The sequence below is a fragment of the Myotis lucifugus genome, unplaced genomic scaffold, assembly GCF_000147115.1.
Source record: "Myotis lucifugus unplaced genomic scaffold, Myoluc2.0 scaffold_176, whole genome shotgun sequence".
In the NCBI taxonomy this organism is placed as follows: Eukaryota; Metazoa; Chordata; class Mammalia; order Chiroptera; family Vespertilionidae; genus Myotis; species Myotis lucifugus.
The window spans coordinates 109,383-132,289 of NW_005871224.1; the positions used below are offsets into that span (position 1 = coordinate 109,383).

The 22,907-nt window shown below is 38.3% G+C and overlaps 1 protein-coding gene across 1 annotated transcript in view; it reads left to right on the forward strand.

The window, feature by feature from the left end:
- CUNH16orf72 (chromosome unknown C16orf72 homolog) overlaps positions 1–22,907 on the forward strand; it is a gene marked incomplete at its 5' end in the record, with an annotated part of 28,404 nt that overhangs the window by 1,135 nt on the left and 4,362 nt on the right. Inside the window, one exon of the mRNA XM_023760208.1 lies at positions 11,024–11,299. Coding sequence (XP_023615976.1) covers positions 11,024–11,299 — 276 coding nt within the window. The remainder of the gene's footprint in view (positions 1–11,023; positions 11,300–22,907) is intronic.

Consider the following 22,907-nt stretch of genomic DNA (forward strand, 5'->3'; position numbering starts at 1 on the left):
TAGGCTGTGGAGTGACTTGATTCTCAGATTCTTTTTTGTGTGTGTAAGAATGTACAAATGATGGTAGCATTCTATAAGAAAAATACTTCTCTATTGTGAGATTTTGTGGGTAGAATTTGCATTTTTTTGAGAATTTAAACTGAAACTGGTGAGTAAAATGTTAATTTTAGGGAATGAGGAACTGATAGTCCAGGCTTATCAAGAAAAGGGAATCAATTAAAACGTGCCCCAGTGATCAACTTTGATTTTATTGTTAATCCTCATCTGAGGATATTTTTCCATTGATTTTTCTAGAGAGAGTGGAAGGGAGGGAGGGAGATTAACAGAAACAGATATGAGAGAGACTGTCAATTGGTTGCTTCCCCTGCACATTACCTACAACCCAGGTAAGAACTAACCTGCCTGATGCTCAGAACTACATCAGCCAGGGTGAGTTCCTTAAATTTTGATCCCTGAGTAGTTTGCTAACATCCATTAGTGCTTGAGGGTCTGGAATATTCTCTGGGATGGCTCTTGGTTTCATCCAGACAGGGAAATTTGAAGTAAGACATAGAACTCATTTTTTAAAATACTCGGATTTCTTGGGGTATAACTTACATGCTTTAAAATTATCCTTTAAAAGATGTAAGCTTGAGCTTGACAAACACTGTTAAGAAATTCTATCTCCACCACAGTCCCTAAGCAACCACTGATCTGATTGTTGAATACATGGTTTTTCCTGTTTCCATAATTTCATAAATAGAACCTTACAGTATGCAGCCTTTTGTGTATGACTTCTTTTGCTGAGATTGAGTTCACGTTGCATGCATTAATAAATAGCTCAGTGCCTTTTTTTCTTTTTCGTTTTGTTGAGTAGCTTTCTGTTGTATGATGGTACCATGGGGTATCCGTTTGCTTGTTGCAATTGGCTTTTTATTTAAAGGGGAAGGCAACACATTTTTAGTGCCTTGTATGTGCCAGGTTTGCCTAGGTCAGTGGTCGGCAAACTGCGGCTCGCGAGCCACATGCAGCTCTTTGGCCCCTTGAGTGTGGCTCTTCCACAAAATACCACGTGCGGACGCGCATGTACAGTGCGATTGAAACTTCGTGGCCCATGTGCAGAAGTCGGTATTTTGTGGAGGAGCCGCAGTTTGCCGACCACTGGCCTAAGTTATACAGAAATAGGAATGTTTTCTAGTTTTATTATTATTATTATTTTTTTTTTTTAGTTTTTGGTGCTCTTGTCTACAAGATTCTACTTCTTTAGGGCTAAAGCTGGCAGTTTTCTTTAGTGCAAATTCTTCATATAAGTAGATGGGCTTAGAAGCTGAACTTTGAAATCTCCATTTTGATTACTTGATTTACAAAAAGTCTATTAGTTTTATTTGTTCAGAAACAATGTAATAGTCATTTATTTAGAAATAAACATCACCTGAGGTTCTTGCATTATTGCAAATGCTGAATTGCAAATGCTGAATTGTTAGACTGAATTACTCTTTGTATTTTATTTTTGTTAAATGTATTCCTTTGTACCTGATAGAAAAGGTAAGTTGTGGTTTGTGGAGTTTGGTAGTGTAGCAACATTTTTTATCTGATTTAAGGAGAGTATGGATAGTGCTCTGCAATTACATTGTTATTCCTTTTCAGGGTGTGGTGTAGAGAACACAATTCAACTATGGGAATAATTGAATACCCTAAATAGGTCTAATAAAATTGGCAAGGTAGTGTCACAAGTGTATGCAGCATTAAGTAGTGGTAAATTTCAATCAGAATGTTCACAGTTCTGATTATTTAAATGTAATTTACAGGGGGGCAATTTGAGGGGATCTTTTTAATTGGGTGGTGCTCCTGTATTTTGTATGATTAAGCAATTAACCTAGCAAGCTAAAAAATGGCTCATTTTGCAGCCTAGGGGTAGCTTGGTACATTCACCAACTTCTTCATAATCTCTAAAAATGTGAGCACATTGGAAGGTCAGAAATGAGGTACAAGCCTAGAAGAGGGCCCCTGTGGTCTTATGAAAAATTGAACATTATGTTGGTTAGGCAGAAAATGTAGTTGGAAGGATTTGGAGAAGGGTGAGTTGGGATATGCCCCCTCAGTGTGGACAGAATTCAACAAAATGGAGTGCATGCTTCCTTCTCCACAAAGTAGGGCCAGACTTTGCCAGCCTTTTTTGGAAAGGGGAAGGAAAATCCTGATGCTGGTTCTTGTTTTTATGTTGATTTGATAACTCTTGCTGGTTCTCGGTTTTATGTTGATTTGATAACTCTAAAGAGGGCGATGTTCGTTCAATATTCAGTCAGGTTGTGTCTCCTTTGCCTAGTCTAGTGCATTTTTTGATGTCTGCAACTAAAGGGAGTAAAAAGTTACTGAGATCATTTTAATATATTCCAGGTTGATGCTTACTGGGAAATACTGGCCAAGCCTGTGTGTTGCTTCTTAAATCCACCACCCACCCACCACATTTTCTTGGGTGATTGATTTCCAGTCTCTGTCTTTTGACTCTTCTTTAGGAAAGTACATATTCTCCTTATCTAATTCCAGATTCCTCCTTCATAGGGCTACTTGTTCAGGTTGTCTTCTAGGACAAGGCCATCCTAGGAGCCTCACATGGTCAGACTGAGGTGTCAGCTGGTGCTCAGCTCTTCATCAGCCCCTATAAGCTAGTGCTTTTGATCTTAACCTGTAGAGCCACTTTGTTTCTCTCAGTTTGTGAAGGTTTTTCTTCTTTAATTCTTTTTTTTATGCTATGCCTTGTTTGCTTCTTCACATTTTAAAACTGCTTCTGAAACTTCAGTTGCATGCTGAGTTCTACCACATGTTGAGAGCTTTCTCTTGCTATTGTTTATATTAAAGATGTTTCTGGTCTCCCTGTTAATAGTATTTGCCCCAGGCCAGCAACCTTATGGAGTCTACTGCTGGATTATCTGAGTTCAGAATTTAGACTTAATATAACATAGCTGTAAACTCCTGGAGACAGACAGTGGAGCAAGATGTTTCCCCATTGTGCTCCTTCATTTTCTTAACTGTAAGTGGTGGGGATTAGTATTCACAGCTTAGTACAAAGCTCTTAGTTTAGTGCTGGCATATAGTGAGTATTCAAGTGTTAGGGCTGACTTTTGGTGATCAGGTTTTATTTTTTCAGATGTTTCTGGCTGTGGGCAGTACTGAAGAGGAAGGGAAGATATTCTAATTTATTTTTTGTCTATACTTTTTTTCTTGTGTTGGAATAAACTTCATGGTGTGTACTTTACTTCATTTTCCCCTAAAATGGCTAAGTATAATAAAATTTTCAGGTGAAAAATAGTATGCTTTTTGAGACATCTTGGTGCTAAATTCTGTTTATAATATGTTGTCTCACTACAGTGGGCCATTTTGGATATATCTGTATTATACACACACACACACAAATATATATACATATAAACTGAAAGTGAACTGAACATACTGAAAATCTGTGGATTGATGTATAAGGAAACGGGCAGACGAGCAAACGGGCAGACGAGCATATGCTACCTGAAGACAGATACTGGGATTTCAGCTTTTTACAATTTTTGGAGCTTGTTTGTGACTATCCTTGCTGCAAAAACTATTGAACTTTAAGACTTTGTACAAAATGCCTTAGTATGGATCACAATTAGAAACTCTGTCTTAAATTGTATTAAACTTATAAGGAGCAGTAGTGGCCTAAGTTATTCCTAATATTGTTATTAGATTCTGTCTGTAATTTTTTAAAAATATATTTTTATTGATTTCAGAGAGGAAAGGAGAGGGAGAGAGATAGAAACATCAATGATGAGAGAGAATCATTGATCAGCTACCTCCTGCATGCCTCCTACTGGGGATTGAGCCCACAACCTGGGCATGCCTGGAATCGAACCCAGTCCAGAGGCCGATGCTCTATCAACTGCAGCTCGCGAGCCACATGTAGCTCTTTGGCCCCTTGAGTGTGGAGTACACTAAGTTAATAACAATGTACCTACCTATATAGTTTGTTTAAAAAATTTGGCTCTCAAAAGAAATTTCAATCGTTGTACTGTTGATATTTGGCTCTGTTGACTAATGAGTTTGCCGACCACTGGGCTAGGGGTGTTTGTAAGTTGTTTTTTTTAAAAAAATACATTTTATTGATTTTTTACAGAGAGGAAGGGAGAGGGATAGAGAGTTAGAAGCATGGATGAGAGAGAAACGTCGATCAGCTGTCTCCTGAGACACCTCCTATTGGGGATGTGCCCGCAACCAAGGTATATGCCCTTGGCCGGAATGGAACCTGGGACCTTTCAGTCCGGAGGCCGATGCTCTATCCACTGTGCCAAACCGGTTAGGGCTGTTTGTAAGTTCTTATAGAAGACAATAATTTTACTTAATGTGTAAAAGGATGTTTTGGCAGCAAATAACCAGAAAAATACAAGTTAGGCTGGCTTCAATGGTATGGACATGGATTGGCTCCTCACTTGGAGGGTGAGGTTGACTGAATTCAGTGGCTGTCTCCCTGGCTCTGCAGCTCTGCACTCTTGTGTACTCACACATGTATGTATGAGCTTTGTCTTCGGGCTAATTACAGTAAGTTGGCAACTCACATCTTAGAGCCACTCAGTAAAGCTTAGAAGAGCTGGGAAAGTTTTTTCCCCAGGAGCTACTAGCAAATGACTTCTACAGTTTCTTGGCCAAAATTGGGTCACATGCTTACTCAGAGCTCAGCATCATAGCCACAGTTTGGGATTGTGCAGATTAACACATTTCGTACCGCATAGAAATCTCTAAGACATACGCCAGGGACCGCACGTTTTTGTGCAAAAATGCACGTTATTTAAATCATCATAACTACAGATCATAATGCACTTTAGGTGTTGTTTTTCAATAATTATAACATTTTTATTTACAAAAACAATTAAAGTTCCTAGTACTTTTTTAACGTATGGTACTGCGTAAAACATTTTCCTCTATGAGGAGGGACCAAACAAAATTTACATAAGTATCTAGATTCGCTCCTTTTTCTATGGGCGGCACAAACTCTGCAGGCTCTCGTAGGAAATTTTTTCTTTCCACTCGCTGGAATACACGTAGGTTCATGCTGCTTCATATCACCTGACAACCTTTTGGGTGGATCTTTACGAGGTGCTCTCCTTGCACCCCCAGGGGAAGGGCTGGACAGATTTGTCTCTGGTTCCGGAGAGCCTTCGTTATTGTCATCCGTTAGTCTCTCGCCACCGATAGCAGAAACTGTTTATACTTCATTTTTGCTTGTGGATTGAGGACGTTATACACTCTAAATGAATTGAAAAGTCCACAGTTTATAAGGTACAGCACTACTTTTTTTGTCCATTTCATCGTTTTCCTTAGAATGGAACAACACGAAAGGAAGTGTATCAGTTTCATTGGTTTCCTTCCTTTTTCTGAGAGAGGGCATTTCTAAAAGCGCCAGGAACTTGAAGACCATGACTATTCAAATGACCAAAATACAATGTAACTGCAATACTTTATGGGTTTGTGCAATTATATAGTTTTTCGTAGATTGACCTGCACGGTTTCCACCAATGAGATCGCTTCATTCAATGTGGACAAGACAGTGTGTTGACATCTAAGGTCCATAATAGATGGCGCGTGAAAAACGAGAAAACTCATGAGCGGTCCTTAACAGATGGCGCGAGAAACAAGAGAAAGCTTGTGAGCGGTATGAAAGGTGTTAAGGACTAAACCACATGTTCCACCCCTTGAGCAAATTTGCTGCAGAAGCTTCCCCAAGAGCTATTCAAACAAAAACTTGGAGGGCCTTTAGAAAAGGAAGAAGGATGGGATGCCAGGCAACTGTGGCTGCAATGATTCTTCCTTGGTTCCTGCCCTTTGTTTTGTGTGTAGGTGAAGATTAAGTAAACATGTAATTAGCTAGAAGTTAGTGCTTATTTTTGGATACTACCTCTTTGGGGGATACATAGTTATTTTCTTAAAACAATTTTATTTTGGCTATGACTCAGATCTTTGTTTCTTTTTAAAAAAAAAAAGTTTTTTTATTATTTTAGAGAGGGAAGGAAAGGGAGAGAGAGCTCAAAACATCAATAATGCATGTCCCACACTGGGGAATAAGCCTGAAACCCAGGCATGTGCCCTGATCGGGAATCCAACCAGTAACCTTTTAGTGCATGGGTCGACATTTCAACGACTGAGCTGAGGCACACGAGCAGGGCCAAATCTTTGTTTTTGATTATCCCCTCCCCCCCAGACTGTTGGGTTAGTGCAGATTTGATTCTTAAGTATTCCTTTGAAGAGTTGCTTTGATGTAGTGGTGTGCTCTTCTGGTTTGTAGATCCTCTAAGGCAGGGGTGGGGAACCCTTTTTTTGTGCCAAGGGCCATTTGGATGTTTATAACATTACAAGGGCCATTTGGATATTTATAACATTATTCGAGGGCCATATACAGTTAACTTAAAAATTAGCCTGCTATATTTGATCAAACAATTAACTCACCCCTAGTGCTTTGGCAAGGCCAGATCAAATGATTTATCGGGCCTTACGTTCCCCACCCCTGCTCTAAGGAGAATGGAAAATGGCTTCTCTGTTGTTGAGGAAGAAATACCTTGTAGAAGTAACTGTGCCACCTAACTTTGGGTAAGGCCCTTGGAGCCTCAGTGACAGTTCCTCAGTTTATGAAATTGGAATATTTGCTTTGGTGGACTCATAAGGTTTGTGAGTATCAGAAAAACAATGAATAGTGAAATCTGATTAATTTTGTCAGTATCATGTAAGGAAGTGTTGCATTTGGTCTTTACCTCAGAAATCATCATTTGCCAACTGCCCCATTCCAGTGGTGGGAGGATTAGACTTCTAAAAATCTCTCAAATTAAAATTTCAGCTGCTTATATACAAACATTTTTTTAAAAATATGAAATGTGGGACATCTGACTGCCACGAATCAGTATTTCTTGAATGAGGATATGAATGTGTTATGATTAAAGGTTAGATTGACATTTTGTGATGCCCTTGGGGTTTGCCTAACCTTCAAGCTTAATGGCCCTTTTCCATGGTGACATTGGTGTCAGATGGTGTTGGACCAAAGACTGTCCCCCACTGTTTCTTTGAGTTGTAATTTGAGAATTTGGGTAATATTGTCAGGGTTCAGATGTATTCAAAGCAGTCTAGCTGAGAGTTTTCAGGAGGTCATCCTGTGTGTCTAACCTGCGATTTAAATTAAAAGCTAGTCTAGCCATGCCTAAGATTCTCCAAATAAGCATTTAGGTTTTTCCTACTTAGTTCAAGGTATTTCGGGAGGGTTTTTATTTTCAACCAAGTAGCTGAAGTCCTAAACATAGGACTATATTTTAAATGCTTTAGTGTCAACATGAGATTTTTCTATTTAGGGAAAATAACAGATTGGATTAATCTGGGTGGTAAAGTAATTGGATTTGTTTTCAGGAGATGTTGTTAATGGTATAAAACTAAGCTATGTCCAGGCAATGCAAAAGTGTGTACCTGAAGACCTTAAGTGTTATATCTGCTTTCCTTCTACTCTATCTTCTAGTAGGTAAAAGTCACAAAATGCCTAATTTTTAGTGTGCTCTTGGTTTGGATATTGAGACTTGTGCAGAATTTTTGAGATGAAATGATTTGTCAGTTGCATACACTATAAAAGAAGTTCACAACTAGTTATTTAACTCATCTAAACCAGTGAATATTGAGTTTTCCAATTTTCTTCAAATCTGATTAAATCATCAGCCTCTTGCAGATCTAAATTTTGAGACTTTCTTGTGCCTTTAATCAGAACAAACCAAAACTTTGTTTGCCAACCTCTTTCTTTCCTGGATTGTCAGTTTCTTTAAACTAAACCACCTTACTGAAGGTTTGTAGCAGGTGTAGCTTCTCTTTTTTGCTGTCTGTTTTGTCAGATGTACATTTACATGTCTGCTTCATCTTTGTGCCATCAAAGCCTGCTTTGGGCTTGTTGTGTCCCTTTCATGCTTCCAACTTTTCCCCCTCTGTATATCTAGTTCTGGGCTTACCTCCATTTAGTTCTTGAAAAATGAAATTTCCTTAGTCATTGTGTTTGGAAAAAGAGAAGCTTCTCCAGTTATGAACTTGATTACAATTCTTTTAGGTGTAGGGCAGGTTTTTAGAAACCTGGTTGCTCTAGGCCAGTGATGGCGAACCTTTTGAGCTCGGCGTGTCAGCATTTTGAAAAACCCTAACTTAACTCTGGTGCCATGTCACATATAGAAATTTTTTGATATTTGCAACCATAGTAAAACAAAGACTTGTATTTTTGATATTTATTTCATATATTTAAATGCCATTTAACAAAGAAAAATCAACCAAGAAAATGAGTTTGCGTGTCACCTCTGACACGTGTGTCATAGGTTCGCCATCACTGCTCTAGGTTCATATATTTTGTGTTTCTTCTTCTCCCTTCTTTGGGATGGGCTTAGTTTTCTTGATGACTTGATTTCTCTTAAAATGCTTCAATTTCTTCAGAAAACTTAAGGTCTAGACACAGCTTAACAAGGTCATCTTAGAATTTTTATCTACTCCTCTAAGGGGTGGCTTCATCTAAGTCTTTAAGATTGAGAGGTGGAAAAGTGCTCTATTGTCCTCTTAAATACAATTTGCCTTTAAGATGGAGTTCATACTTCCTTTTTGTTTATGTGAAATGAGAAATCAGAAGACATTGATTCATGTAAGTTGGCCATTATTCTGGTAGTGAAATACTGGAGAAATGACTTCATTCTTGAGCTGCTTTTTATATCTGTAAAATTAGAGTCTACTTTTTCAAAATTGGGATGGAGTTTTAATATTTTTAAGAGTGCTCCCATGGACAACTTCCCTTTTTCTTTTTAACTTTTTAGCAATAAGGAATGATCATCTGGTAAGGAATAACTTTTTTTTAAAATATATTTTACTGACTTTTTACAGAGAGGAAGGGAGAGAGATAGAGAGTTAGAAACATGGATGAGAGAGAAACATCGATCAGCTGCCTCCTGCACATCTCCCATCAGGGATGTGCCCACAACCAAGGTACATGCCCTTGACCGGAATCAAACCTGGGACCTTTCAGTCCGCAGGCCGACGCTCTATCCACTGAGCCAAACTGGTTTCGGCAGGAATAACTTGTAATAATGTTCTGCTTGTGTTGCCCTCTTTGCCATCTTTTTTTAATAATAGAAATTCATACAGTTTAAGAGCCTCTGTGATGTCTGAATTCTTGTTTTTCTTTTTGGGACACCGCTCTTCATTGATTATTGCTACTCCTTTCAGAATCTATCTTTAGCAGACAAGGGATTTAAAAAGAAAAAATGGCCATGCTGGGCCGCATGCTCAGTGGTTGAATGTTGATCTATGAAACAGAAGGTCACAATCCAAATCCTGGTGAGGGCACATGCCTGGATTGTGGGCTTGATCCCGTTGTAGGGTGGGCGGAAGGCAACTGATCAATGATTCTCTGATGTTTCTCTCCCCCCCCCATCCTTTCCTCTCTGAAATCAATCTGTAATAATAAAAGTGTAATATGCTAATTATAGACCAAACATCTTTCCAGACGACCTTCCGGACGAAGCCAGGGCTGCAAAGGAAGCCTGGGTCCTGGGTGCCTGCCGGCTGCGGGAGGGAAGCTCAGGTCTCGGGTGCCAGCGGGAAGCCGGTGCTGGCAGCCGGGGGAAGGAAGGACTACTCTTGCACGAATTTCATACATTGGGCCTCTAGTAAAAATATTTTTAAAAAATTACAGGTAGTTCTTCTTTATCTCTGGATCTTTTGTAAAAGCAAATTTTTGCTTATCACAAAAAATCATCTACATTTCTTGGCCTTTTATTGACTTCAGAGAGGAAGGGAGAGGACGAGAGAGAGAAACATCAATGATGAGAGAGAATCATTGATCGGCTACCTCTTGCACACCCCACACTGGGGATCGAGCCCGCAACCCAGACATGTGCCCTGACCAGGAATCGAACCGTGACCTCCTTATTCATAGGTTGATGCTCAACCACTGAGTCATACCAGCTGGGCTATTAAAGATATACTGGTGGTTTTCTGCTGCTTGAGTAGCACAACTAAAAATAAATTTCAGGGATTGTTTTCTTGAACATTCTGGTTCTTTATATAAGGGGGAAATATCTACAGGGAGACTGGGAGGCCAGAAATTTTAAGGCAAGGTCTTTTGGAATTGGAATGGTTATGAGTTTATGGAAAACTGTTGGGTACTGGAGTAGAATGAAGCTATACCTAGGGAAATGAGTGAAACCTTTTTGTTTCAACCGTACTGTTCAGTTTTGTTGAGTAGTCAATCCGAATTAATTTCCCCGTTTCTCAAAAGTTTGCTGCTGCTTTCAGTACGTTCCCCCGGTCAGTGCTGAACTGGTCAGTAGGAGTGCATCTCCAAAATAACATGGTGAATGCTGCTGGGTGAGCGAGGCCTGATTGATACGCAATATTTAGTCATCCATTGAATGATCCTATTTAGAATTCATGAGAATTCACTTTTTTTTTTCTGAAGAGCAGTATAGATTAATGGATAAGAACCACAGACTCTTGAGCAAAGTTCTAGCTCTTGTATATATTATTCTGTGACCTTCATGAAGTTACTCAGCGCTCAATTCCTGTTTTCTCTTGCAATAAGGGGACAGCAGTACCGCTCTCAAGATACGGATTTGTATTAACCTTTTCTCAGGTGAAGCGGAGTATAAATAGTACTAGTAAACATTTAATAATTTACCCATTGTTAGCATTATTAAGCGAGCTAGTTTCATAGCAAGCTTTTTAAGGTAATAGCAATTTAAAGATGGAAATTTGGCTAATAAGTAGTCCCTCTTTTTATTTAAGTTTTGTAAAGAACATGGCAGAAGCTCCAGGACTATGTGATATGTTATCTGAATTTAGAACATTATGATTAAATGTCACGTATAACAAACAAAAATATAATTCAGTTTAATAGATTACTGATAGATATAGAGAGCTCCATCCTTCATGATACTCATTTTGGTTAACTTGTAAAAATTTTTTTTTTAAATGCAGCATGGTTCTACTGATCATCATGTATCATTTTCTTTTTTTCTAACAGAAAGCGTGGACACCCATCAGCGAAGTTTTGATATTGGAATTCAGATTGGCTATCAGCGACGCAATAAGGATGTGTTGGCTTGGGTTAAAAAGCGCAGAAGAACTATTCGTAGAGAAGATTTGATCAGCTTCCTGTGTGGGAAAGTTCCTCCACCACGAAACTCTAGAGCTCCCCCAAGACTGACTGTAGTGTCCCCTAACCGAGCTACTTCAACGGAAACTAGCTCATCTGTAGAGACTGATTTGCAACCCTTCCGGGAAGCCATAGCTCTGCATGGTAAAGCCGTTTAAACATATTTCTTTGGAAAATGGTTAAGAGTGTGCCTGTGGATCCATTTTCATATTTAGGTTTAGGTCCAGATATATGATTTTTTTTTTCCATTATAGTAACTACTTGCTCTAGAAATGTTTAAATAGAATGGAAGCTAAGAACATATATGGGCAAATTTTTTAATATTAGCTAACCCATTCTAAAAAATGTTTTTAGAAAGTTTGAGCTTACTGATTTTACAATAACAGTCTTTTGCAGCATTGATTAGAATTTATTGCTTTACACTTACGTTGTACATGTTTTCTTACTCTCTGAGGCAAAGAGGAAGTTCTTGTGTTTTAAGAATTCTACCAGAGTAATAATTTCCTAGAGGAGCCTAGTCAATGATAGGCTGGTATAGCTCTCAGGGGAACTACTTTTGACACCCCAAGTTCATGTGCCTGTAGGTGAGAGTTGTGATGATGAACCAAGTGGGAGTGGGTAAATGGAAGATTAATCGACTTCCCTTATGTCTATTGTCCCTTAGGTCCTTTGCTTTGTTAGGCAGACTGTCAGAGGACAGGTCCACTTCATTAATTATTGCTACCATCTCCCCAGGCCAGACCTGTCATAAAAAAGGCATTCTTGGCTGAGGGGTTTAATATTACTGGAGAAGTCTGGGTATGTATGTAGTCAATGAGTCTGTTGTTGCTTGTTCTCTAATACAGACTTTCAAATAGAACTAGGAGAAATACTTCTATAGGACAACATTTAATACTGCTATAAACAATAAAATAATACTTGATTGAAGCCAAGGTGAAACATGGATTGTGCCAGTGACTAAGCATATAGAAGTGATTAGTGAGTCCATAGTGTAGGTCATTTAAAACAAAGTAAGCTGGTAATAAAAATAGTGGAATATACACAAAGGGCTTCTATATCCTTGAAACTTTAATGCTTATAGAGATTTTTGTTCTCTGCGGCAAACTTTGATTCCTTATCTTAAAACTAGAACATGGGATTTGAAAAGTGTTTGCCTCCCCGTCCCCCCATTGTGAGTTAGTTTAGGATAAATTAAAAAATACAAAAACATTTATTGCAGGAAACTATGATGTATGGATGTGATATTTACTGCTTGCTCTTTCTAATAGAGTGGAATAGTTACGCCATCAGAACTTTCGAAACTCAGGCAAAATACAAATTTATCTGTTCCTATTGAATTACAGTTTCACATCTTTTACCATTAATTTGGAAAATTTACTAAAAATATACAGTTTGTCAGATTAATTTTATTTTAAAAAAATTTTAAATTGATTTTTAGAGAGAGTGAAAAGGAGAGCAAGTGAGGAACATCAATTTGTTGTTCCACTCATCTATGCATTGATTGGTTGGTCCTTATACGTACGTGCCTGACTGGGGATTGAACCCGCAACCTTGGCATATGGGAACGATGCTCTAACCAACTGAGCTACCCATCCAGGGCTGTCAGATTAATTTTAATGCATTTGATGTAGTTGTCTTAAGTCTTTTGCTTCTTCTTTTATCAAGCAAATTTATGACTCATTCGATATTTCTCCTGTTAAAGTGTCTTTTTCTGTGTTATGCAATATTATACTTTAGAAGATAGATTTGAAAAACGTAAGAGCCACTCTTGTTTTCAGTTTTAATGCAGTTATATACAGGGTACGCAAAAGTAGGTTTACAGTTGTTCATTTGGAAAATAATACAATAATTAATAAGTAATAATAGAAGAATAAACTCTGTTTTGCATACTCAAAACTGTACACCTACTTTTTGCCCACGTTGTACAAAGGGCGAAGCCAGCCTTCCCAAACAACAACTATATTCTCCAACTCCCCTTACATTTTTTTAAATTGAATCTGTTCAGTTTGTGATTCAGTATTTTACTGAACTTTGGGAATTTAAATAATAGGTTTAAGAAGGGATTCTTTATAGTTTTAACTTAGTTTAAGTTGTGAGGGTTTAAAAAAGTTTACTTATAAAGCTGTGTAGGAAAATAATCTTTTCCTTCAATAAATTTACCAGTAAATATAACAAGTAGTGCCAATCCAGAATATATCTGAGACTCAGTGGGCTCTTATTACTAAGGTCCATACACCGAATTAATGTATTTAAAATTATGTGTGTTGTGGTAAAGTAATAGGGCCCCTTGAAAGAGTATACAGAAACATAATTTATACTGAGTTTTGTGCTCTAGTGGTTTTAGAGAGCATCAGCCTATTGGAAATACTAGTCTGATTTGAGTGTTTCAAGTAATTTGAATTATTTTTAATGTTAGGGTATTGTTAACTAAATTGTAAATACAGCTTAATGACTAACTTTGTAACGACTGGTGATCTGTTTTATTGAATAGTCTGTAAATTGAAGTGAAAATTGTTCAGATGATCTTTTAAAATGTATTTGAAACATCTTAATTAGGGCACATGCTTGTCAGAATTCAGTTTTGCATATAATTTGCTTAGCCAAGTACATGAAATGTGAGGTCAAATTGAAGTTCTTGGAGTTCTACAATTGAAGGAAGAATTTAAATTCATGAAGTTTGGAATGCAAGATGGGGCATAGGTTAAAAAAAATTGGTATATTGAGGCAGACTTTTTGAGTTTATAATCAAAGCAAACATGAGTGTAGGTCACATTGATTCACATATCATGTCCTATCCATTTTTACCAGAGGATAATTACCTTTCTAGTTTCTTCTTCTTTTTTTATTAAAGGACTAGAGGCCCGGTGCACGAATTCGTGCACCACTGGGGTCCCTTGGCCTGGCCTGCACCCTCTCGCAATCCGGGACTCCTTGGGGGATGTTGGACTGCTGGTTTTGGCCTAATCCTTGCAGGGCAGGCTGAGGGACCCCACCAGTGCACGAATCCGTACACCGGGCTTCTAGTATACATATAAGATCTTTGGTTAATCTCTTACTGCTCTCCCCCTCCCCTCTTCCCTCTGAGATTCATCAGTCTGTTCCACGTTTCCATGTCTATGCATTGAGCGTCTGTCCCCTGGTGGTCAGTGCATGTTATAGCTACCAGTTGAACGGTCGAACAGTCGCTTAGGCTTTTATATATACAGATAATCTTTTTATTTTTATTTTTTATTTTATTGATTTTTTTACAGAGAGGGAAGGAGAGGGATAGAGAGTTAGAAACTCGAAGAGAGACATCCATCAGCTGTCTCCTGCACACCCCCTACTGGGGATGTGCCTGCAAACAAGGTACATGCCCTTGACTGGAATTGAACCTGGGACCCTTCAGTCCACAGGCCCATGCTCTATCCACTGAGCCAAACCAGTCAGGGCTAATTTTTCTATGTACTATGGGATTTAGTCATCTGATATTAAATTCAGAGAAGTCAAAGAAACACAAGCATACACTAAACTGATTAATCCTTTAGTCCTTGTCTTAACATTATCAAAAATATACTGAACAAATTTACTGAGCACTGACTTAATGCCTGCCACCTTGTTTTTATTTAAACATATTTGAGATAGACCAAAATTATCTGGACCTTTTGTGGTTCTCTATTTTTCTCATTGTCCCTCTTTTAGTCATCCATTCTCTTCTAGAAATTTTCCTTTTCTTCTCTTCTTAGGCTCTCAGACTTTTCCTCAGGCTCTCCCACTGACTTTAAATACTTCGAGGGCCATCTCAATCTTAATTTTCAAAATTTATACTTCCAGTTGAGACCCTCCTTATTGCCAAATATAATGTGCACCATTGTCTTCTGGCGGACATCTCCACAGGTGTCCCACAAGCATCTATCTCACACATTTCAAATTAGACTCATCCTTCCTCCCCCAACCACAGCAAACACATGTCTTTTCCTCATTTAACCATGCAGCAGACGTGTACATGCAGATTTTATGAAGTCTCTGGGCATGTATATATGAATGGAGTGGAGTGCTTTCTTTTCTGTTGAGGTCAACACAGTTGTATTAGATAATAATTTAATGTTTTGAACCCCGTTATGTGTAAGATATTCTGGGGCAATCTGGCTATGGATTCAGAAAAGGCTCTCTGGAGGAGGTGAGACCTGGGCTCTAGGAATAATCTTCCTGCTCTTATTTCCCAGTCCTGAATTGACCCATTTGCCAGTCCATCTTTCCTGGGGCCATTGAGAGTCGATTTTTTGGATCTCTTCTCTTTACTGAAAAAATAACCTTTGTTTTCCTATGGCCTATAGGGTGAAGTCAGAACTCAGCATGGCATTGCAAGGGCCTTATGGCTTGGTCTTAACCTTGGGTCAGGTATCTTAGTCATATTGTTTGATCTATTAAATACTGCTATTTTCTTTCTTTTTTTTTCTTTTTGTGTCTATCTTCTCCATTCTCTTTTGAAATTTTCCCTATGCCTGTTTATCCTTTCAGATTAATTAAAAGCTTTCCTTCAGTTCTCATTTTCTCAATCTTTCACTGAACAGTATCTTTATCTTTGCTCGTCCAGTTTGAATTGTTTCCATGGCTTTTCCTTCCATTAGACAGGGCTACCTTAGGGAAGGGGCCTTGTCTCACAGCTTCTGGCTTTAGTAGAACCTGGTGTAGATGTGTTCTGGGCTTAATGCTGGTTCAGAGGTCTGTTAGGTAAATGGGTGCAACACAGTGTGGGCAAAGAACCTTTAGAAAAGAGTAAGGATACAGTTCCCTAGGTGACTACAATACGGGTACACTAACTGGTGTTCCTTAGGAGTGCTACAAAGTAAACCTAAATTAGAACAACCAAGACTTGGAGTGGGGCCTGAGGATGACTTATAATAAGAACTATACTTTTAATGTTTACTTGGTGTCAGCACCCCACTAATAAGGAGGGTCTCCTTTAATCCACACTCTTACCTTGAGTCTTTGCCATTTTATCAGTGAAGAAAGGTTTATTTGGATAAAATGGAAGCAGTCAGTAAGTAGTAAAATAGATATTCTAGATCTGTCTGAATATCTAAATGAATGTTCCTAACCACTGTGCCTCTATGTTTGTACATTTGGGGTTTCTCTACTCCCTCCCCTTGGTAGGGCTAGGGGATGGGATGGGATAGGTCTCCAGGCTTACTTTTCTAAAGACATCAGAAAATAACATGAATTTGTATCTTTTGGTGTTTTCCCCATAAGGAAATGTGGACAAGTAGGCTTGAAGATCAATGGCTGTGACCATTTAAACTTTGTGTATACAGGCTACTTTCCCAGTATGACCTTGGGCAATATGGTTAGCCTCTCCAAGGCAGTCTCCTTTGTTGTAAAAGGTGTCATACTTCGTTAATAAGGTGGTGTAGTAAATGAGAAACTACGCAAAGTACCTACCCTTCCACAACACTGTGTAAGTGTTCTTTGACTTGAGAGGAGCAGGACCTCTGGTTAGTTCTAAGTCCTGTGAGTGCTCTCTTTGCCCCTGAATGCAAATTTAGACTTAGAGTTCCAGTGGCATTCGAGGATACTTTTCCCCCTCCCTTTTTAATAAGGGTGGCTTTTTAAAATTTCAGAAATCACTCCAGAGGGACAGGGATAACTTGCAAATTACTGTTAATTACTTACATTACTTGCTAAGACCTTGAGCTTGTTTCATGTTGATATAAACCAGTGAGGTTGGTGATGTTCTCTTTCTATTGTATGGAGAGAGAGATTCTGAGTTGGCATGCCCAAGCTAGTGGTTTTGTCTGGAAAAAAGCCTTAGATTGAAATCTAGTGTCTTTATTCTGAGTTCTGTTTGTCATCATGGGATTTAGGTGTTGAAAGGGTCCAGAGTAAGAATGGGACATGCCTTCATATAGGGAGAAGATGGAGACCTGGATGGAAGAGGAAGCAGGATGCCAAGTCAGACTTTGTTTAAACTTTATTCAAAGCTTTGCTCTCATTCAAATCATCTCATAGGTGGTCTTTGTAGGTTTCTGGCCCTGGTTCAGACTATTCCAGAAAAATCAGAGACACTTTGTTTTAGTTCCAGAAGTCATTTTGATAATCTCTACTGCTGTACTAGGAACTAACCCTACTGGGCCTGGGTTAACCCTTTGTAAAATTCATCAGTTCAAACTCAAAAGGCCTCTAGCACAATAGGGTCTCGTGTCTGGTGGGAACCGTTGCTATTAAGTAGCATTTGGCTTTGAAATGTCACCTTGTCCAATTTTAAGTTTGTTTTGTTTAAAACAAGTTTAAAAAAATACAGTGTAAGTGCTGGGAGGGACTTAGGCAAACATAGGTAGTCTAGCCTTTAATACAAAACGAGAATTTGAAAAAGGAAAGAAACAAAAGTAAAGTTTTCTTTCTTTTTTTTTTTTTTTAAGAAATAACTTTGTGAGATAACAGTACCTATTTAGTGAGTATTGAAGTCTAAAGTCTTTGTTGTTGTGTTTTGTGTGTGTGTGGATGCAGTGTTATAAAATTCTGACTTTTGCAATTAAATTCCTTCTGTGGAAGGTTGTAGTCATTTAAAAAATAAAGTATTATTCTGTAGCCTTTCCTATTGCCCAACATTTACTGAACACTGTAAATAGCAAGCGCTATATTAGAGAGGCTAGTGGTAGGAGCAGGGTGATACAAAGGAGAATCAAATAATCTCAAGGAATTTCTAGCCTAATAGAATTACATTAGACAGTTTGAAGTTTATAAACCCAGGCAATCAGATAGAGGGACAGTGCCAACCCCTTAGGAGTTAATAGGCTCCAATTCTGTTTTCTCCCTTTTTGCCTAACACAGTCTTTCTCTGAGGGTTGTGGAGATCCTTATTCTCATAAATTATTAAATTATTTGACACATCCTTGGATCTGGAGAAACTGGGTATAGGGCCTTATAAGAAAAATGTAATTGTTTGAAATTGTTTTCAGGGATATAAGGTCAGCTAGGAATTTTTACCTAGAAAAAATGTAAGGTAAGTTCTTAATTTGTCATACTTACATAAAACTGAGTAAGACTCTTATTCCCCTACAATTTATGGAAAACTGATTCTGGGCAGCCTGAACCACAACAGGATTGTCTTTCTCCTTGAGCACAGGTTTTGCAGCTTTTGTTATTTTGTCATTGTTAGGCCTGTGTGCACTAGAGTGATAATAGAAGTTACTAAATCTTCCTCTTAAAATTTCTTAGACAGTTGAGGTCTGTCTGGTACATTTCGGAAGAAATTTAAGTAATTATGCTTGGTTCTCTGTCTCTCCCCCTTCCCTGTCACTTTTCATCCCTTCCATTTGTAAAGCTAAATATTTAGACACAAAATTTGACAGTTGAGCACAAAAATTTAGATTAACTATTTTTAAACTGATGGTATGTTATAAAAGAAACTCCTTGGAACTGTCTGTTGCAGAGGACTATTTGGAACTGACCTGTGGGGGATTTTTGTACATCCACCTTTTAAAGTCCCTTTTCTCCTCTTGCCCAACTTCTAGCACAGTGTGTGGAGCTGTAGATTCTTAATAAATGCTTGAATGTTGTGATCTGTATCTTCTTGAATAACAGCTGTCAAGAGTTACTTAACAGTAAAATGTTTTAAGAACTTACTTGGAAATTAAGATATAAGAGATTAATGCACCAAAGCCATCTCATTTCTTAATTGCTTAAGATCGATTATTTCAAAGAATATTCTTTAAAATTCCTCTTAAGGCTGGAATTTCTAAACTAATGCCCATTGTTCAGACCAGCCTCTGAGAACAAGAATAATTAAGGCAATTAAGATAGCATTAAAATTTTTGACGAAAAGTTGGCATTTTCTGTATGTTAATGTTAGATATAAGTTGCTGAACTTTCTGGGGGTCTAGGACTTAACTAAAGCTTCCAGCATCCATGGTACAAAATTGCTTGAACTTGCAATAAAATTATGATGGCCTTTTTTTCTCCATTAAGATGAAAAAGGAGTCCATATAGATAAAGGAATACATGTAGCCATGCCTCAAAGCCAGTTTACTCACCTAGTACTTCTTAAAAAATCCATTGGTAGTTAATGAAGGGATTTAACATTTGAATTTATTATTTTTTTGCTAGTTTTCTGATTTATTAATACTAATTTCTTGGAAAATTGAAAAATTTCCAAAAAGTAAATATTCAGTATCTTGTTATCCAACTATACAAAGATAACAGCTGTTAAATGTTTGGTGCATTTTCTTCCAGTCTTTTTTCAATGTATAAATATTAAAATTATTTCATAGTTGAGATCATACTGCAATATGTGGTACTGTATCTTGCTTTTTTTCATTTTAACATGAGCATTTCCCCATGGCATTAAAACTGTCTTTGAAAAATTGAAAGCATTTTGGGCTGTCAGCGTAACTGAAAATGTTTTCTTGGTGTGACATGTATCTTTGTAATTGATTTGATTTAGTGTGCTTTGCTTCAATAAAAGTTCAGTATTGCAATTTACAGATTGGGGTGGGGAGTGGTCTACTTCAAATTACCAAAATCTTCCTAGTAGAATTTCTTTTTCAATGATTGAACTCCCCCTGGTGCATTTAAAACACCACACTTACACACAAGTGCTTTTTGCTTAAAGCCTCTGAACACAACTTTGTGAAAAGGGAGGGCTATCCATTTGACTAGTGCAATTCATTTCATATGCAAGAATACCAGTTTCTTAGGGTTCAGTTAGGATGTTAACCACTTTGTTCTAGTTGTGGGGATTTCAAATTCCCCTCTTTCTGGTGGAGCACATCTGCAGAGGGTCCTGAACCTGTCTTGCTGAGTGGATCAACAGTAATAACAGTCTGCCTTCTCTTTCAGGGCTATCCCTCACAGGGCTGGGGGTAGGGTGGGGTGGGGTGGGGTGGGGTAGGGTGGGGCAGCGGTGGTGGTGGTAAGCAAATAGAGTGTAGACCTGGCTTCCAGGCCAGAGCTGCTGGTGGAGGAAGGTGGATTGGTTCTGCATTTACTCTTTCACTGCCTATGTGTGACCTAACTATGTGTTGGTAAGCTGGAATCATGTAATTCTCAAAATAGGATTTTCTTATTATGCTAAGCATGAACTTGATATGAAAATATAGTTATGTGCTGCTTTTAACAATTTACCATGTAACCTAGATTCCTATAACCTGGACTTGTAACTTTGTTTTAGCTCCAGTGGGAGCTTTTTTTGCAAAGTATGATTAAATTCTAATTTTTTTCCCTCATTCCTTCACTAATCATTTAAAATGGATGCAGAAACTTTAAAACTGATAAAGTTTATCTTGTATTAAGCAATTGAGACTTTTCTGTCTAATCATACTACTTGTTCTATTGCTTTTTGTCAATTGATATTCCTATAGCTCTTTTGAAAAAGTGTGTTTTTGTTGGGTGTATGCCCTTGGGCTATACAACTTCACTTTTAGTTCTGAAGCATGTTTAGATTCTCTGTACTTGTATAGGCCTGATTGTTCATGTGGCTTAGCTAAGGTTTTCTAAAGCATCTTTTAGTAGCTGTCATTGGTTTATTAAATAAAATTTGGGCTGTTTAAAATACACTTTTTTTTTGGTTGTTAATCTTAATTTTTTTTTTTTTTTTGGACACTTGGAAAGTCTTTTTGGGGAAGATTAGTTAAACTTTGAAAAGAAATCTCACTGCTAAGAGTAGGTAATGTTGCACATTGTAAGTTTACTTTAGCTGTCAAACTAAACCCAAGTCAAACACCCAACAGAAAAAGATAAATTTTGTGGAAGTTACTGGGGAATTTTCAAATTGATATTTATGCTCATCTTTTTCTTGGAGAATGGCAAGGGCGTGCCTGTTCACTTCTGATGGAGTGACTTATGAGCCTTAGGTGTTTGTCCTTACGCGTTAAATCATACTGCCCTGAAACCGCTACCTTAAGAGGAGCATTGGGGTGGGGTGGACTTCTTGAAGTTTGTGTGTGTGGTTTCAAATGATATCCTGAGTTGAATTACTGCAGTAGTTTAGTCTATTGCTGAAGGTCCAAATTTTGCAGTATAATTACCTTAGAACCTCCTGCATTATGAAACAAGTATGATGGTTATTGTTTAAAGTATTTGGACATCTTTCAGTAGTATGTTGTGAGGATTGAGGTTACAGACACAGCTTTCTCGAGTTTACAGACTTGGTGAAAAATTTTTAAAAATGCCAGTAATTTGGGAATAATTGAATTTTTAAGTTGATGGCAAAACTTTAAGTGAAGAGGGCTACTTGAGTTTATTTTCTGGTGGAGAAGTGAATAAACATTAACAGCTTTGGATTTCAGTGGGTTTCAAAATATTGGATAGGACTCTGAAGCATCATTGTTTTTCAGAATTCAGTGAATGTTACGTGCCAGGCACCGTATTAAATTTATTAGCTAGAATTGAAAAGATAGTTGAATGATGGTATGATGCTACTGTGCTATTCTAGAGAATGAGCCCGAGATGCTGCTTTCCCTCCTTTTATTTTTTTAATTAGCATGTGTGGGCTGGGAAAGGAGGAGTACAGTTCCTTTTGCAAATGTTAAGTTTGAGATGAAACTTAACAGGAGAAGCAGCTTTCCTTTTTAAAATTTATTAGTAAATCTGTGTGGGCTAGGGAAGGAGCCCAGTTCTTTTTGAAAATGTGAAGTTTGAGATGTCCAACAGGCAGTTAGAAAAATGGATAGGTCCTTGAGCTCAAGAGAAATGTCTGCTCCTGTGGCGCACTGATTTGGAAACTGGGTAAGCGAATGGGTCAAGGCCATACCAACCTGCCGGTCAGAAAGAGGCCCACACAGGCCACTGAGAAAGGAGCAGAGAGTTTGAGGCAGGAAGGAAGAGGAGCCCGCAAGAGACTATAAAAAGGAGAGGTGGGAAAACCAGGGGAGAAGCCCTCAGAAGGGAGGTTTAAGACCAGATAGGAGAGGGGCTCGGCTCGGCTCATCTCCCACTGGTCCAAATGACATGCCTATAATGTCTGGCTTCCCTTTGCTCCTTTCCTATTATTACTAACTAGTTAATTACAACGGTATCAGAGGCACTGGAAAAACCAGTGGGAAGCAGATGTTGGAAGGTAGGCACAGGCCCAGCCATTGTAGGAGCTGCAAATTCTCAGGTACAGGCAGTCACGATTCAGTCTTATGGGGGCAGTGGAAGGCAGGAAAGGAGAGTAACTTCAAAGAGATGGGGCCTAAAGCAGGCTAGGCCCTCTAGACCCTAAAGTCACTTCACACTGAAATACTTTAGACTTTTAAGAGGGGGCAGTATAACAGTGAATAGGAATATGGAATCTACTTGAGTTTAAGTCCCAGTTTTTGTTTTATTAGCTGTGTGATCTTGGGTGGCTCACTTAATCTTGGTGTTTCATCTACAAAATGGAGATAATACAGGTGTCATAGGGTTATTTTGAGGATGAAATTGAAAAGTACTTAGTGCAGTTCTGGACACAGTAAGTACTCCAATATTCATGCTTGTACTCTATTTTTTTAAAAAATAGTTGCTAGCCTTGGAAAGGTGTTTAGAGCTTAAAAGGGACACGATTAGATTTCCTCTGGCCATCAGTGGGAAGGGTTGGATGTGTTGTCTACAGGGAGAGCAGTGAGGGGACAGGTTGGTTAGAGCAGCTTAGAAGAGAGGTGAGGGCTGCAGAAACATGCTTAACATGTGGGAGGTGGTTGAGGCTGTGGGCTTGAAAGTGTTTACAGTATTTGTAGAGAGTGAGAACAATGTCAAAGGGAATTTAATAGATTTGATGTGGTAGGAGGCAGAGAATTCTTTTTCAACTTAATGT